This window comes from Epinephelus moara, chromosome 22 (assembly GCF_006386435.1).
Source record: "Epinephelus moara isolate mb chromosome 22, YSFRI_EMoa_1.0, whole genome shotgun sequence".
Taxonomy (NCBI): Eukaryota; Metazoa; Chordata; class Actinopteri; order Perciformes; family Serranidae; genus Epinephelus; species Epinephelus moara.
The window spans coordinates 5,464,565-5,483,816 of NC_065527.1; the positions used below are offsets into that span (position 1 = coordinate 5,464,565).

The 19,252-nt window shown below is 41.1% G+C and overlaps 1 protein-coding gene across 1 annotated transcript in view; it reads right to left on the reverse strand.

The window, feature by feature from the left end:
- fam135b (family with sequence similarity 135 member B) overlaps positions 1-19,252 on the reverse strand; it is a 75,590-nt gene that overhangs the window by 20,935 nt on the left and 35,403 nt on the right. The window contains exons 5-10 of the mRNA XM_050034983.1: positions 12,624-12,694; positions 11,562-11,735; positions 9,378-9,504; positions 4,711-4,870; positions 2,931-2,980; positions 1,147-1,302 (exon numbers count right to left, since the gene is read on the reverse strand). Coding sequence (XP_049890940.1) covers positions 1,147-1,302; positions 2,931-2,980; positions 4,711-4,870; positions 9,378-9,504; positions 11,562-11,735; positions 12,624-12,694 — 738 coding nt within the window. The remainder of the gene's footprint in view (positions 1-1,146; positions 1,303-2,930; positions 2,981-4,710; positions 4,871-9,377; positions 9,505-11,561; positions 11,736-12,623; positions 12,695-19,252) is intronic.

A 19,252-nucleotide genomic window follows, 5' to 3' on the forward strand; every position in this document is an offset into this window, starting at 1 on the left:
ACACTAGAGATGTGCGCACAGCAGCTTCTTAAAGAGCGATCCTAAGAAGGGCATTAAGAACTCATCTGGGAAACACTCTTATCTTAGCGACCCTTCTTAGCTAAGACTTTCTTAACTGTGCTCTTAAGTCTTAAGATCGATCTTAACTGGGAAACGCGGCCATTGTTATTATTGTAAATACAAAAATGTCATAGCTAGAAACTAATACAAACACCTTTTGAAAAAAAGTTACTTTAGCTTAAGGTAAGACATGATGGTATGTCTGATCAATTGAGGCCGTCGCATTGACTAAGAAACTTTGCACAAAAACAATAAAGGTGGTGCAATGAAGCAAAATGTGTAAACTGAGGATCAAAAATATATATTTTTAAATGGTAATATGTAACAAAGTCTGCAAAAATAATAATGTTTTAGCTCTTTTACTCTTGTGGGGATGTATGAATAAAACATTAACCTCATTGACTCATTAACCTACCTCATTAGCTGTAGTTAATGCTGTCTTTGTCCTGTGATTTTTTACCCTTTTATTGGTTTCAAAACATCTTGCCAAAGGACTGCAGTTGAAAATAAGCCAGCTGGCTAACACTGGCACATTTACAGAAATGTTGATTAATGTGCGTTGTCCTTATAAATAAATAAATCTTTAAAAAAAAAAAAAACCTCTATAAAGCTCAAGATTTCAAAATATATCTCCTCTTACAGTGTTTAAACCAAACACTCCACTGTAACAGATACTTTTACAACTTTCTAAGACGTCACCCAGATTTTTAATATAACGTTTTTTGAACTATAAAAAATGAAGGTCCCTCCTGTAAATTACACCCCAGCTTATATGATCATGTCATTGTGGTGCCAGAGAATTTTATTCAATAGCTACAAAAACCTTCAAGAAAATTGCTCCCAACATGCCTCAAGGAGATGCTTACAGAGCTTAAATGTCAGTGGTTATGAAACCATTTCCATTGTTCTGTAGTATTTTTGTATTTATGTGTGGGTGCTGAGGATATAAAAGGCTGAATTTAAACATATCAGCACAAATTGCCATCACTGCACTCTAATACAGAGACTGTGGCTCAGAGAACACACGGTAAAGGTTGACGTTTGAGCATCTTAATAAGCATGGCTTTGATGGAGCGCCACTCTCACCCTGAGCGTATGGTGCTCCTGGGCCAGATAGGAGAGGATGTGGGGGTTGAGCACAGCGGCCTCCAGGAAGCGGCTCCAAAGAGCAGCCAGCTGGGAGCAGAGCTGGCTCACGTCCCTGCTGATCTGCTCCGCTACCCTCTCGTGGCCTTCCTGCAGCTGATGGGGAGAAAGTCGGGTCAGGAAAACAAGTAAAAATAAAAAACAGGCTCCTGTGTGTAACATCAACCTGAAAGCATCAGTCTTCCAAAGATACATTATGTTCTAGGATCCTTGTTTTTCTTGCCGATATATTTATACCTACAGACAAGGAGTGTCTGCAGTCTGCCTGACTTACATGTCCTTGGATCATTGTAGAAAACTCATGTTTAACTCGACAGTCAACTGACCCCTGCTGCTCTCTGTGTGAAAGGCTGGTATTAACAACCATAATTCCAAGCCACACATACATTTCACAGCATGTATAGGGACTTGAAACTACACTTAAAGTCTGTGTAAAGCAAAAAAAAAGTGTAATGAGTTTGTCACACCGCAGAAAAATGTGTTCTCAACCACCAGGCCACATTTTAATGATTACAAAAATAAAAATAAGTTTCAAAATCTTAAAAAAATAAGCAGTATTCTCTGCTTTGAGACGCTGGTGCGTGTCTGCTGGGAGCCGAAACTAAGATTGAGATTAACTCAGTAGCACACACTGTCTATAAGCCAAAGAACAATTGCCTCTCCCCAGTGATGGACTCTTATTAGCAGCTAACTCAGCAGCACACACAGTCTATGGTTAAGCAGCACGCATCCTCCGAACTGAAGAATGGGGGAACCACTGTGTGGCAATAGCCTGAAGTTCAGCAGCTAACAGCGGCTAACATTAGCACAAAGCACACACACACACACACACACACACACAGCAGTGAGCAGGCTGACAGGTACGTTAGTGATGGCTATCTTGCTTGTGTTTTGTTTCATTTAACAAAGATGTTTATTCACGTAGCGAACTTGCCATGGGGTGAACAAAACAACACTGATGCTCTGTGCTGATATTAGTAGTAACTTAGTTTTTATATAATAGGGGTGGGGTCTAACTCCACAATTTAGTACTGCACAGTTTCCAGTCGTTTCACAATTTCTACCACGTATAATGTGTTTAAAAAGAAATCACTAATTTTGCTTTATGCAGACGTTAAAGTCATGATTATTTCATCCCTAAGTGATCCCCTTCATGACTAGCTAACGAATCATTTTAAGATTTTGGTCACCAAAGTCACCGAAATAGTCACTTTGGAAATAGATGTATTTAGTAATGCTTTTAAGTGCTGTTTTCTGGGATTTTTTTTATGTCAGGATGCTCCTGTGAGTCATTGTGCTTTTAAATTTCCAAATAAAAATCATATTAAATCTGATGGAAAATAAAAAATCAAGTTCCACTTGAACTAATGGCTCATTAGCTGTTCTCAAGATAAATTGTGCAAAAAATTATACATGCATTACTGTAAAAAAATAAAAAATGTTATTTTTGCAGCATTCCTTTTTTTAAAGTCAATCCAAATTCATCTTGTGTTGTTTAATATTACCAACAAAAAATATATATAAAAAATCAAAATTTAAACTGATTACAAATTAATAACAACATCAAAACAAGAAAACACAATTACTGAGAAATTATAACAATGTGGATGTAACGATAGAGTTAGAATCATAATCAGAAAAACTTAAGTGTTAATCATGAGACGACAACAGAAACTTTGACGTGGCTTTTTAACACGAGGGTGCAGTCTGTTTAACGAACATACCTGTAACTCTATTGTGAGCTGATTCAGAGTTTCTTCTACAGGCAGCACGTCTGTGGAAAGAAAAGTTATTTGCAGAGATTAGTGCAAAGGATTTTAATACACTGTGTGCACCGAGCGATGAGATAGAGTCACTGCAGGTTTAATGACAGGAATTTAAAAATGTTTTAATTAATAATTAGAAACAAACATATAACCAATTTAAAATCTTGAATGAAAACACAAATCTGCGAAGTAATCCAATAATCTTTGGAAGAATAAAACTATAAATGGGTGATTAAATTAAATAGAAATGAGAAATACATCTTCTGCAAACCTCAATACATTAAATCTGTACGTTTCATGTGCATCATATCAGCATTTCTAAAGTGACATAGTATATGAGCTGACTTTGTCATCAGGTGTTGATGGTTGATGGCATGACACCTAGGCAAGGTGCCTGCAAAGCTGCAGACTGTTGCATTTGTTTTTAGCGAATCATCGCTGCATGTCCAGCAGCTTTTGAAGCACCAAATGTTGGTGTTTTGTAGCAACCTGCCACTGTTTCCACTGGGAAAGTGGCAAGAAAAATGTCTGTCGTCGTTGCATTTCCAGCTGGAAATATGCCACCAAAAGTATTTTAAGTCAAACATGATCTTTTCCTAACCATATATGTGTTTTTTATGCCTAAACCCATCCACATGTTGACCACAGTGTTGATGAAATGCAAAATTTCAACCTATCTGCTTCATAATTATACACAAATGTAACATATCTGTGGTTTGAAGAATCCTACAACGCCAACATTTATTCTGGAGAATAAATGTCAGGTTAGATTTAACCAGGGTGGTTTGTGTGGAACCAACAGTCCACTAAACTTTAAACTCTGAGCCCGCCTACTCTTTAGCTGTCCAATCAAATGCAAAGGATATGATTTAAACTCCTCTTGGGATTGTACACCGCTAAACTGCTTCTGTACAGCAGTACGTGACAGTGCAGAAGTTAAAGAGGCTCTAACTTCTGTTTCACCAGGACTTTATGGACAAAATCAAATAAAACTAGACGAGCACTCACAGAATGTAGACCTCTGCTGAGGCCAAATGCTCTACCTTGCAATGTTAACAAAGTGAAAAATAATTGGTCTATCTGCTGCATGATTTCGATCAACTTCAAAATTGAATGGGTTCTTTTTGCTACACCCTTTATCAAGTTTCACGGAGAGTAGTTTTCATGCTGACAAACAGACAAATGCACAAACCAAGCCAAATGCATAACCTCATTGGAGGAAGTAAATAATTATAACAGGCCATAGAATCTAATTATGTACTATTGGAGGAAAGTAAGTCGGTACATTCAGTCATGTACAGTACAATTTTAAGGCACTTGTACTTGAGTATTTCCATTTTCTGGTACTTCCACTACTTGGGAGCTATCAGGTGAAAACACGACACGTTTTCCTTAAATTAATATTACACATTATAGAAAAATACTCTGAAAGGAGTCAACATACTTAATAAATACTTATATACTACTTTTGATGCTTTTACTGTTCTATTATCTTATATTTGAGTATTTTTACGTTCTTAAACTGGAACTTTTACTTGAGTAAACAGTGTGATTACACCACTGCTTCTAACTATGTCCTGGATTAATTTATATGGACATGGAGAACAAAGCAAGAGGTTGCTGGATTATGAAAAACATATTCTCCAATAGAATGTCAGACATTTTAATTCTCAGTCGACCTTACATCTGCACCCATTATATGAAGAAAACTGCACAAAATCTGAATGCAGAGCTTTACCTGACTCCAGCGGAGTCTGCTGGAGCTGTGGGATTTCCTTCATCAGTGCAGAGTGGTAGGTGTGCAGGCCCCTGTGTGCGACCAACAGGAGGCGACAGAGCCTTCGGTGCCACGTGTGAGCTCTCTGCAGGCAGTTTTCACTGGGCACATAAAAGCTCCCCTGCGGAGAAGGAGACACAGAGGAAATGTCAGGCACTATGTAGGTCAGTCGTCACCTCTCAGAAACTGGCCTGTCTTAAAAGCAGACATGTACACGTACTTGACCTTCATGGTTCAAGTGTACAGCTGCAACAGTTGTATGGGCTTGTCACTGATGTTAAAAGGAGCTTGCTTCCAAATGGGAACACTTCAGATAATAATTACTTAAAAGATAACATACGACGTTAGGGACAAATGGCCCCTGAACACAGCTTGCTGCCAGCCGTAAAATCAGATCAATAAGTTTATGCGGCCTTCAGAGGATGTAACACATCCCTGTTGTGAAGTTTAAAGGTTCACAAGTATAGGAAGGCGACCCAGAATCCAAGGTGTCAACGTTTTGTCTTGATGTGTTTGATCTTGACGAGCAAAAGAAACAAGAATATAAAATTACATGGATTAAAAACTGAGAATTAAAATTGTTGTGCTAAAATTACTCAACAATGCCAAGTGCAAATCTAAAGGAAGGAAGCAGCTTGATGAGGAAGTCAGTCCTGTAGCTCGACTACAACAGTGTTGGTTTAATATAAGCTGTAATATGGACCCTATTTCCAGTAGATGGCTCTCTAACAATGCAGTAAAGGCATTAACTGTGTGTCACCACTGCAATTTACAATATGTGTTGACTTTAACACGAGCCACAAATCACCACGGCCTTGATACTATAATCATGTCTCTCATTTATCTTCCTAAAGAGCTAATGGTCTTCTGCCTCAACAGCTATTATTGAACACATCAGCTGTCACAACATGGAGCCAGGGACCCATCGATGTGGCCAGTGACTGCTCTCGTACGCTGGTCCCTGACCTGAAACAGTCTGCTACCCAGCCACAGCTCCTCTTCACTGGGATGTTTTGGCAGCTCCGGTGGGACTCTGAGCTTTGAAAGGCATGTAATGCCTGAGTATCTGGGGATGTACTATAATTTGCCCCTAGCAAGTAAAGTCTCCGGCCCTATCATCACACCTGTGTGCGCTCTGTAATTGCAGCAGTGTAGTTTACCCGGACCAGTGGTGAACATCTGTATGTTTACTTTCATAAATCTTTTTACCTTTATAGAGGCCTGCCTGGATCAGTCTGCGAGCGAAGGGCAGGGAAAAATTCCTATTTTTCAGTATGAACCAGTCATTATCCTAAAACCATAGTTTCTCTCTGTGCTGACAATGTCTGGGCTCACGTGCATCGGCTCTCTGTCACCTGACGGGAGAATTTCTGCTTTTATTTCCTGCTGTCGCTGTAACTTTGATTGGTAGAGAAAGACAGCATATTTGTCATGATTGTGATCTTCACAAGTATGATTTATTTCTACCAAAACACCAACAATTCCCAGGTGTCTCACCTTTAACAGCATCATTTTCCTTTTAAAATCCTGTATACCTCAGAGGGAATCTTCGCTGATATTAGTGGAAATCTACATGTGATTTTGTTTCTCCAGAAATAACATCACTTAGAGGGAACGCTGCGGTGTTAAGGGGGAAAGTGCTGAAAACGTAGCGTAGCCGCAGGTAAAATGCTCTAAATAAATAAAGGTGAAGGAGGAGGCGTCGTTGTGTTGCAGATTTCACCTGCAGCTATGTTGTACGTGGCGCTTGTGAGCAGAACTCATTACTGTGATCAAACGAAACCCCCCCGCCTGGCTAAACGCAGAGCTTATTAAAGTGCCCAGCCAGGGGTGGGAGTAAAAACCAGGAGGAGTGTTGGGGGAAGGAGGGCGGGGGGGCAACCGGGGCGCTCATTAAGATTTACAGTGTAGACTGTGACTGTGACACATGGACCTGAGTGACGCATGTTATAGAAGGACAGAGAAAATGAAACCAACTGTTATACAACTGTACACAAGTTGGGATAACTGGCAAACACAAGAGAGGACTCAAATAAGATAATAGCATCAATAAAATGTAATGAAAATAGTGCACAGTGCAGTGGGGCTGGGGGATAAAACCATAATTATCTTGATTTAATTTTCCTCAAGAAATATGTTTTCTAAACTATTATTGTTATGGCTTTTTGCCTTTATGAGATAGGGTGCAGCAAAGGTTGGATTTGAACTGATTGCTGCTGCAGCAAGAACACAGCCTTTGCACATGTGGCGCCCGCTCTGCCAGGTGAGCCACTGGACACCACAGAAATATATGTTCAACAAATGTATGCTATAATTAAATCATCCATATGCCACTAGAGGGTAACGCTAATGCACCTTAAACACTAGTTGCCACCTGTCATTAAACAGAAGACGAAGTAATAGAAGAGATGTAGGTATAACCGCAGCTGGAGCAGCTACGTGACCCGGCCACCATACCTACACGTCAGCCCACAATCAGCTATGAAGTATTACGTTCAAAGAGAGGCGGTTAAGGTTAGAATAAGGGTAATGGGAAGGGTTATAAAGTGAATCACGTCTTCATGTATTATGAATTATAAAGTGGATTATTGCTTTATTTGGTCTTATTTATTTACTACAGTGCAGCATTGTAGCAGCGTTCAGGTAACCGTCACATTAGCCATGTTTCCATCAGCCTGTTTAGATACGCATCTAGAAGTATCACATCGGAAAATTATGATGGAAACGCCAAAATTCGAATTAAAATCCCCTGATTCGCACAAACTAAAATACACTCGCTTTAGCCGGGTTTTGGTTGATTCGAAAAAATGTTGATTTGCAAAACGGGGGATGGAAACAGTTATGTTCGAATTAAGTCTGACGTAGCGCACCTCTCTCCATGGTGATATCCACACTCCGGGTTGGGAAGGAGGTAATGCATTTACAAGCTGGTTGCCAACCGCCACAAAACGTAGAAGAAAAAGAATGCGAGACTTGTTTTGCTTCCGGTTCTGCGGAAAACTCGTGCGAGTTCGTAGTTTTCACCAAAGTCCGTACATTTAATGGAAACACACAGGATTCGTATTTCTTTTAATGCACATTTCCCAATGATTCAAATCACTTTTGGATGGGAACATAGCTAGTGGTGGGTTTATCTTGTACTATTGTTGCATGCGACTTGTTGGTATGTGTTGTGTATGCTACAAACAAAATGTGTCTGCAGCTCTCGAAGAAGAAGACAAGACCAGCCACCAAGCTAATGCGTACAGTAAGCGTATAACATTACAACAACATTCAACACGCTGTTATTTGTGAGTAAATGTAATGAAAATAAAACTTTAATGTATTTCCTTGTCCTTGAACATACTATGGGAAGAACTATGCCAGAAGTATTTTGTGAATGGGCGTAATGACTGCAAGTATTTTTGTATAACTGTATTTTAAAAAATGTTGCACTGTTCCTTTAACTAAAGATCCACCATACTAGCTTTTTCAAGAGGGTTTTAAATTAAATGTTCTGTGAAAATTAGCATGTAGTACAATCTGTATACTGTTAGCACTGTATGTGGTATGAAATTGGGATACAGCTCGTCGTCTCTGTAGAAACAAATGTATAACTGCAGTATAAATCTTCTCACACCACATACGAATAATTTGTGGGATAAATCACATGTCAGTTTAAAAATTTGAGCACATCTATCTCTATTAGCCTATCTACACCACATCCATAACTTCAGATTTGCAGTGCTTTTTTTCCCATAGATTACAGATGTTGATAAAAAACAAGCTTACCAATAAAAAATTATGACTTTTGCTCAAGCGATCAATAGATTTTCTTAGACGTCACTGTCATAAATCTCTTCGTACCATCACAGGACAATATGGATACTGACATTAAACACGTCAGAAGTAGTTGGTGTGAAAGGTTTCATCAAATCGTCACTGAATATTTTTGTTTCATTTTTGTTTTGTCGTTTGAAAAAGTCTTAACTGTATGTTTAGGTGATTAAAAGTCATAACATAACTACATTACTTTAAAGAAAGACATATATAATTATGAGTAATGTTTATTTTAACAGTAACTTTATCATTACTTCTGTCATCATGTAACTGTGCAGCTACACTGCACTATAAACGTCACAAAGACAACACCATCATTTCCAGAGAGGGCTCCTGTCGCTTCCAGATGCTGAGTCTGGAGCCTGCATGCCTGGGCAGGTGGGTTAATCAGATATTATGAAAAGCCACGGTGTTGTGCAGTAATAATCTCTGTGTTGGCCTCTGGTAAACCTGAAGACTCCACGGAGCCCCGACAATTGACATATCCCGATGGACAAACAGGTCCAGGATCAGTAATCCAGATCAGAATGACTCCCAGCTCAGCTCTTGGGCTGAATCCTGTTGCTTCTGGGTGACACGCCAAAACAAATCACAACTAAATCCATCGGCCTCTGTCCCTAAACCGAGATCGCATTTACGTCATCGTTTGGCATTTAGCTGCTTGCTCAGAAAAAAAAAAAAAAAGGCAACAACCATCTGAACGGCGACTGGCTCATTCTGAGCTGTTTGCAGCTTTGTGAGACAAAATGGGCTTTTACTGTCTGTGACTTTGTATTTGAACGCAGCTGAACTGCTAAAGGTTAACATACCTCAGAGATGACAGGCTTGCAGTAGCCAGCTCCGAACACAAGGTTCTCTACAGACATGGCAGATGGGTCGCTCGGGCTCTCTGGCGAGCCCTTCCCCAGCCAGGAGCCCTTCCCTGTACGTGCAAAGCTGCAGAGAGAACAGGGAGGACACATGCAGGGACAAAGCATGAGTGTGTGTATGTGTGTGTATGAAGGAAGACAGATAAGCTGAGACAAGAGCTGTTACTGTTCCAATCAATCAAGTGCTGCAGTAATCTATGTAATGCATGGCTTAACACTGGGTTTATGATATTGACCGCTGAATTCATCAGATAAGTGTTTGGAAAACTATCCATTCAAGCAGCTAAAGGATACGCTATTAATTGTGACTGCCAAAACAAATAGGAAGGAGGTGAAAGCTGTGCCAGCACTGAGTTCTTCTGTTCCTGATATTATGGACCGCAATTATAGTTTTCAGTCTAGAATTCTTCTTCTTCCCTGTGTGGTCAGATCTACAATGTGATACCAAAAAGAAAGACCTATTACTCCCAATTGACCATTCGCTAAAATTGTCCAATCATAGCTTAGCAACTGTAGCTAAGCCTGTTGAATCATTTAAATTATTTGGAAGTCATCTTTTAACCTTACCAAAACACAAAAGGATAAGGAATGGGTATATCTCAGGCCCCCAGGAGGTGTAGCAGGCTTTGAAGCCAATTTTCATTGTGGCCCAAAAGGATTTTTTCTCCTTGACTTACATCGATGGACCTGGTAAAGGTCTGCACTTGCATAGTGCCTTTATAGTCTTCCGCCCCCTCGAAGCCCTTTTCACACTACATGTCACATTCACCCATTCACACATACACTCACACTGGTGGTGACCGATGGAACCAACGCCTTCTCACTCCGACCTTGTCACATATCAAGGTTTGGTCATGGACTTTGTCATGGACAGGTTTTAAACACACCTGGTTACATTTTGGCAAGACACTCATCTGGTTGGGTTTAGGAAACAAGAACGGGGTTTGGCTTTACAGTCTTACAGGAAGCGATCACCGCCCTCCCAAGTGAGATCGGTGGTTGTTGGACCCATCCACCATCCCTCCCACCCGCCCTACTTGGACTTTCACCTCCTTAACTTTCGTTCTTGTCCTACCGCGTTCTTGTCCTGCCAGGCGCCATTAAACTATAATGGCGACCAGCCACTTATCATGCCAATGTGAAAGGATGGTTTTTTTGTCTGTGTCTGACACCAGAAGTCACTGCCCAAGTACTGGATATCTGCGACTTCAGAGTTAGACCGGGTTGACGGAACAGCCATAGGGAGCAATTCGGGGTTCAGTATCTTGTTGAAGGATACTTCTACATGCGGACTGGAGGAGCTTCAGACAAACAAGCAACACATTCATTTGTCCTCATTCTTAAAGTCTTTTTTCTTGTAATGTTAAAAGTGGAAAATGTAACTAGTATTTAAGCTAAGCAGCAAACAGGTTTAGGTTAGAATGAAAGTTAGACCACTGAACACATTAAAAAGTCAGCCAGAGACATTTGTTTCCTGAATCTAACATTAGCGTATTAAGCTAGCTAACTACAGTTGATAAAATCTGCCACCCAGGCCTCCAGGAATGCAGCTCAGCTTCGCTTCCAATATTTCCCAGTGGTCACTCGTGTTATTGCAGCGAAAAAATAAAACTTTCCGTGAGATGAGAAAAACAATTTAAGAACCTATAACGTCATCACAATGTAAAGTCCTTCAGCCGAACGGGAACTAACAGGCAAGGCCAATGGGAGAAACACTACTGCGCATAATCAATGGGTGGCATACTGCAGAGGTAAAGTTAGGAGTTAAAGGAAGTTAGAAACTTTTTGGCCTTTGCTCCAGGCGAGCAACAGTCTTGGCATCTGGTATCTAGGAATTATGATACATCTGTAGCACAGACGAGTTGTTCCAATCGCAAAATAGACGCAAAATGAGAAGCCGCTTTTACAACCTCTGTCTGAAATCATGGACCTGTTGTTTAAAATTCTGAACTGGATATGTGTGGTGCCAGAGCGGAAAGCTTGACAGGCATAACAACAGTAACTAAAGAGGACAGGCCTTAGTGAATGGTCAGTTGGGTCCGTGAGATCAGATCATATCAAAAGTGCTTTGTGTGATTTAAGGTCTGTCAAATGCTTGTTTGCAAAGCCTCTGTGATCTCCTACCTGATTAGCGGCTGATGTAAGGCAACCAGTGAAGCATGTATGGAGACAGAAATGACAGACAGGTGGAAGTAGTCGAACATGACAGGGACGTGGTGGTGGAGGCCTCTCCGCGGGTGGAAGTGGAGGCTGAGTGTCCGACTGCTGATCAACGGGACAGTCGCTATCTCTGCCAGCCTGAGGGATAGAAGAAGAGAGACAGAAGTCAGAACACATGACAAATACTTTCACATACTGTTAAAGTGGTAATCTGCAAAAGAAAAAAAAGCCTGTGTGTTACTGTGCAGTGCAAAACTGCAGCGAGTGCAAATGAATTAAATGCAAATTAGGTGATTTTATTCCACATACGAAAAAAAAATGTTTATATCTATTACTCTGACCCTGGAGAGCCTGTGCCTTGGTACCTCAAAGAAGCAGCTCTTTGTTTAAGGAGGGGGAGCTATTGCCAAACTCTTTAAAAGATGTCTGAGAATGTGGACTGCCGCCCAACAATAATTTAACATCATTGCTAAGCACCTGTATGCCATCCTTGGAGCTATAAAAGAAAGAGTCAGAGAGAAAGAGTCCGAGTCTTGACAGGAATGTTAATGGCTCACCTAGTAGATATTCTGCATTCTTACAAACTCTCAGTAAAAGCAATCAGTGCCCATATCGACAAACAGCTCCATAACTCCATCCTGTGTAGCACTGACAAGTACTATAATCACACAGGCATGACAAGAACACACAAACATGACACTCTCTACACTTCACGAATGTGCAGCTGTTGTAATATACCCCAACAAAGTGCCTTTTGCCTTGTATCTTAATGCAAACGACCCACTTGTTTTTCTGTTTGTCCCAAGCAAAAAGGCAAATCACAGTAATTGTGTCTTTCCAGCGCAGAGGTTGTGATCAGGTACTTAAAGAGATGGCTATGATCCAAAGGACATAATAGCCCTTATTCATGCCTAGTTTGCATTCTCACTGTTGCATAAAACCTGCACAAGGGGAAAGTCTGGTGTTCTCTCTCTCTCTAACACACACACACACAAACACACATTTCCAAACTGCTCGTAAACCTACTGTTGTTCATTGTCGGTGAAATGAAGATCCAGCTTCAACTGGAAGTCCACCTCACTCAAGGCTTCCTCCACCTGCAAGACATTGGTACAATAGTGTTAATAGATGAGCATCATAGGATCACAGTGACATGGAGGGGCTAGACAAAATAATGGAAACGCCACATGGGAATGAACTTAAACTGTCAAGTAACTTCAGGAAAATAAGACAAGCACTGCTGCAAAGGTGTGTCCTGTCTTACTGTGCATTCCCACCAAAAGCTTCATGAGCGTCATAAGCGGCCTGGCAGCCATTCATTTTCAATGCACGCTGGCGACGAGGGGCATCAGGGGCGTCGGCCGCAGCGAGCGCCGCGATGCCAGCAACCAGAGCGTCAAGTAGAAGTTGAGAGAAGCTGAACTTTATGCAAATGGAAAATGCCGCCAAAGCAGCAATTGCCGGGATTCGGATATGGAGGAGAAACTTATCAGCACGGTTTGGGCTCTCCCGGAGCTGTACCAGCCGGTGAAATTCCCCGTGGAGTTGCCGGGTTTGCAGGACTCTGTGGACCCAGACAGCCTGCGTTTCCTCAGCAAATACGCCTATGCAAGACAAAGGAGGCTTCCGAAAGTGCGACCCATGAGCTCCCGCTTATTTACTACCAATTACATTTGTCAGTGGTCCTACGTGCCAACAGGTGGGTAACATCTTAATAATAAAAGACTCATAAAGGCTATATGAATGTGTTTATTAGCGTTATTTTAATTGTGCATTGAAAGCACAGCTGGTCAGCCTAGATGGACACATCTGCAGCGCCCGGCCCCACCCCTTTGGCCGCTGCAAGCGACTGCTGGAGCTGGCAGTGTGAGCGATGTCAGAGCGACAAGCGCGCCTGCAGGTGACTATGAAGCTTTTGGTGGGAATGCACAGTTAGCTTGAATGCCATTTTGTAAATTTGTTATTTGTGAGTTTTCGGCTTGAGAAATCAAATAGAGATGCAAAGAGAACAAATCATCTCCTCTGAGGAAATCTATGAAATGTTTAATTGCATGGAAAACAGTCACAAAAATTAGGGCAGCATCATAAGAGATTAAAGGAAGCTCCAGTGCTTGCTGGCATAGATTCTCCAGAACATAGATTCTCAAAAATGAACATCATTGAAACTAACAATATTGTCTCATTTGGTGTTTTGTTTTTTTACTTTGTTTTTATTAGTATAGTCAACACAACAATTGCAGGCATAACCTGTTGCCAGACAGGAAAGGCAACATTGGATTCTGTGAAACCCTGAGGTAGGTAGGTCTATGTTTGATGGCAACTGGGGGTAAGGTTAAGGAAAGATTGCTCTTATGCAAATTAAGTTAAAGTAGCCTTTGGTTTAGGCAACCAAAACACTCTGCTATGGTCAAAGTATGGTGAAGGTTAGGCACCTCATTAGTGAGTTTTTGACAGGAGATAGCAAGAAGAGGTTCAAACAAGCAGAACAGAGAACAGATGTTCAATGGCATAGTTACAGAAGGTGTCAGAGTTGGGGGGCGCAGTGAGGGCAGAGTCAATGAGGAGAAAGCAGTCCTTTCCGCCAGCCTGTAGATGCTGGGAATGTGTGGATTTTAAACTCAAGTAAGAGACACTATTACATATAATGAAGATATGATTAAACTTACCATAATATCAGTAGCCTACAGCCATTAACTTTACTCAATGTCGTTTTGAGGATGTGCTGTAACGTTATTACACAACTTTCTTATCAGTGTTTGGATGAAGCATTAGATCCTTTTTGTTCAACCAGAAATGGCCCCAAAACTGCTGCTGCCAACCCAACCAGACTCCATTTCAATAAAGACTAATTTCAGTGTGGACAGAGCCAGCAAATTTTCACATCTAACTGGGCGAATTAAGGGTTTATTTAAACAGAACCAGAGTTGGTGATTGTTAAAACAGTGGAAAGACGAACCAAGATGGTTCCTGTGAGTTTTTATTTTGTTTACTGTTTATTTAAATGGAGTCTGCTGGGTTTGGCGAGGTCATTTTGGGGCTATTCCTGGTTAAACAAAAAGGATCTTACTCTTTAAAAAAAAAGTTTTATCTCTGTAGGAGTCTTTTCTATCTTACTATGACTCTGTCTGTGTGTCTGTTCCACGTTTTTCTCCTCACTGACTTGGTCAATCCATGTGAAATTTGGCACAGTGGTAGAGGGTCATGGGAGGATGCCAATGAAGCAATATTACATCAATTGGCCAAAGGGGGGCGCTATAGCAACCGATTGAAATTGCAAACTTTGAATGGGCATATCTCATGCCCCGTATATCGTAGAGACATGAAACTTTGCACAGAGATGCCTCTCCTCATGAGGAACACATTTGCCTCAAGAACCCATAACTTCCGCTTATATAGATTTTCCGCCATTTTGAATTTTTTGAAAAACACTTCAAATGGATCTCTTCCTAGGAAGTTTGAGCGATCTGCATGAAACTGGGTGAACATAATCTAGGGACCAATATCTAAAGTTCCCTCTTGGCAAAAGTTGGAAAACTTACTAAAACTGAGCTTCTATAAGGCAATGAATATTGCGGAGGGCGTGGCTCATCACATAAAGGTGTATAACATCTCAAGGGTTTCACCCATCACCACGCAACTTTGTAGGCATATGACCACACATAATCTGAGGGGACCCCTCCATTATTGACCCCATCAAACAAAATGGGGGCGCTAGAGAGCTCATTTCTTATCTAGGCCTAACCGCCATATGGATTTTTACTAAACTTGGTAGATATGTAGAACAGGACGCCTCAAGGTGACTGGAGAAATTTAACTCTAATTGGCAACTGGGTGGCGCTATAACAACAGAAAAATGCTTCAAAATGGCTAAAATGCGACCGATCGCTGTGGCTCCCCCTGTGGACCAATGTTGGTGTTTTCTAATTTTTGGTATGACTAAGTCATGGTATGGTATGCTGTACATAATCACGGAAACTGTCAGTGTGTCATTCTGTCAGTCAGTCATTCTGTCTGTCCCACGTTTTTCTACTGACTGACGTGGTCAATCTATGTGAAACTGCACATAGGCATTGAGGATTGGCATAGGTAGAAGGTGACAAAGCTACCAATGGGTATGGACTAGTAGTGTTGACAATTATCAATCCGTCTGTGGCAAAAACAAGCACTTTCGATGAATGTTACGTGACAATACAAACCTACCCTGAGTGTTTAAATGTTGCAGCTTGGCCACTGCTGGCTGCAGTGCTCTCGCTCAATACTGGACAAATTAAAAAAAATGTGTTCCCATTGGTCATTTAGACACAAAAATATGGGGAAATAGGGTTCAGGTTGAAAACTACTCCTCAACTCTGGATTTCTAAGTGTATTTGATGAATTGCTCTTCAGCATGGTAACATATGCTTTGTGTCCCCCTCCGTGTAAAATTTGTGTCTATATCATTGGGAAAAAGTCACAGAAATTATGACATTATGAATTATGATACCTTTAATCTGTCATTACGACAGATTAAATGGAGCTCAAATGCTTGTTGGCTTTAGCAAACTCTGCCCATTCAAACCCATGCTTTCTGTCTTGCTAATTAAGGGGCACACAACTTCCTGCGTTGGCTCTGAACATTGACATTGGATGTAAATCATGAGGTGTGGAGTCGTCCAAGATAGACGGTAATTCATAGAAATACTCTGCTGTATTGTCTGAACTTTACCCAGTGTTGCACATAATGTTTATACTGTGGGATTAATATAAGGGTCATATACTTCATACAGTTTATTTAACTGATAAAGGACATTCAGCCATCCTTTGGTTTGTATGATGACATTCTTGATAGTAGCCAAAAGTACCATAAATGTACTTGGGATTTTGCCCAGGCATAATGTGACAGAAGAGCAATCAACTTGTGTTCCAAATGTGTTATTATCTCTTTGGTGATCTCTTGCCAATACATGTAGAGTAAAATTAAAGGCTCAGCCAAGAAAGTATGAAAACTGTCAGCCATTTTTTAACATACTGCCTCTAGAATCAGAGCCCCCTCATACAGTACAAATGGAGGAACAGCAATCACAAGTAAGGCTGGTACTGTTTAAAAAAATACAATACCAGTATCAATACTGTACCCCTAAAGTGATAATGATACCAATACAGTACTTCCTTCGATATTGATAATGCAAGTGGGCTGTAATAAAGCCATACTTTGAGACATTTTGGTGATATCTCAGCCTGCTGAACTGCCAACTCCGTCATATAGACCACACACCACATCACCACAGTGCAGAATGTATGGGCTGAGCTGCTGCAGGACTGTATGATTGTTTGAAATTTACTTGGATCTCTTTGAGCTCATTGGCTTATCTTCCAAGCGTCCACAGCTCTGCGCAGGAAACAGGGTTCACATAGCTAATCTTACGGTAATTAACGAGTTTATTGACAGCTGTTTCGGTGTTGGTGTTAGTTTGTTGGGACCATTTAACAGTTCGGCGTTGGATGTTAGCCACTGCTAATGTGTTAGCTTGTGCTAACTGGGCAGACATTGAAGAGACCGTTTGCTGGAAGACGAGTTTCTTGGAAAACAGCAACAACAGAAAGTTTGCTGATGCCACAGTAACTTGGGATGATCCAGAATCAGACCGCCCGCTCAAAAGGGATTAAATATAGGTATTATTTCACTAGAGATATTTTGATACTACTATGTGCTGGGTTATTTCTATCAGTACCTTAAATATATTGATACTGATACCCAGCCATAATCACAAGTGACCAATAAGGATATGATATACATTTACAGTATATACAGTATGGTGTATATGAATCCTGCTTTTTGGAATGGAACCTAATCAGACCAACCTTGTTTGCAATGCTAATTATGTTCTTTTAATGACGTGTTTGTGTTCTCTGTGTAGTCCGTAAACTGTGTTCCTGGATTTCTTTTGGTCTGATGTCGAACTGAATTACTCTCATGTTCAAAGAGCCATAGAATACCATTGCTTATGGAAATACAGAGCACCTATTTGAATTTGAAAAGCAAAGTGGAAAAACAAAAGATATGAGCAAACTACAAAGGTGGTGCAGAGAGTAGAGTCTTTTGAAGATTGAGGTGCAGTGCTGCTAATTATAATAAAGATTATACACAGTTCTTCCTCTCTGTCCCCTTACATTTCCCTAAAACATGCACACATTTTGTACAGCAAACATTCAAATCTTTGCAGTTCTGTCTACTATTGATGCTCTGATTGATTAAGCATACATACGGGTGTACACAGGGGAAATGAGGGGCTATTTTTGTCTGTGCTATCTGTAGCTGTGAGCGGCAGATAACCTCCGGAAGGTTAATGAGTAGAGAGCCTTCGGGAGAGCTTACAGCTGAAATCTGATATGCCTTAAAGCTCCTCTGTCTCCACACCTCCACACGAATGTCTATGCTTAATGAAATCTTCTAAAATTAGGCATCCTGCAGAGTCATGTGAGACAGAACATCCACATTCTGACTGAAGCAGGAATCCGTCCACAGTAATCCAGGCGTCATACTCTCGACATGTCAGGGAGCAGCTGAGCGATGGTGTGGGGTAATGTCAATGTGTGAGCTATGGCTATCATAGGGATGATTAGCTTTGAGCGGGGGCCATCTTAACTCCCCCACATCCCGGCCTCGGGCCTGTCTCATCGCTGTCATCACTGATCAATTTAAGCTCCGGTGGCTTCCAACAACAAAAACAGGCAGGGAGGATTTTCGGGGGCGCGCCCAGAGTGTAACCGTAAAGGACAGTACATCAATAACTGTCTGGCTGGTTTACACACCTGTTCATTTCAACATGGGCAGTCTGGAGCACAGGCAATTTACATTTGTCTGTCAATTAAAGCACATTAATGCCTTGAGGCAAGTTGTTGAACTCAATAATACTCATAGTGTTGCTGTGTCCAGAAAGGTTAGGACTGAACTCTTAAAAGGTGCAACAACTTTGTGGCTAAGAATTACTCACTCAGCCTTAGCCTAGGCACTATTTTGCTTTGGGGCCCAAAGTCCAGCCAATCATTTCATCACCTTTACAAAACTTCTGATAACTCAAGTTAAAAAAAAAACTGCCACTGGGTATGCCCAGGACAGGAAGGGCCCTCTGGATCAGGAGGTACAGCAGGTCGTCCACTAATTGGAAGATCAGGGGTTCAGTCTGCATGTCGAAGAGTCAAGATACTGAACCCTAAACTGAGTGAGCATGTGTGAATGTTAAACTGATGAGCAGGTGGCACCTTGTATGGTAGCCTCAGCCACCAGTGTATGAATGTGTGTGAATGGGTGAATGTGGCATGTAGCTCCTTGAATGACCAGAAGATGAGGAAGGAGCTATACAAATGCAAGTCCATTCACCACATTCAATTCAGTTCAATTCTATTTATAAAGCCCAATATCACAAATCCCAATTTGTCTCAGAGGGCTCTACAGCATACGACATCCTTCCGTCCTTGGACCCTCACAGTGGATAACGAAAAACTCCTCGCCATATCTATGTATGTAGAATCTGTGGACACCAGTACAAAACATCGGTATCAGAAGCATTCTGGTTTCTGTATGTAGTCCGTTTGTCCCAGTGGTACTGACAAATCACATTTGAAGGGGCTTTGGTCGCATGCATAAACTGTCCATGTGGAGAGTGGAAGAAGTG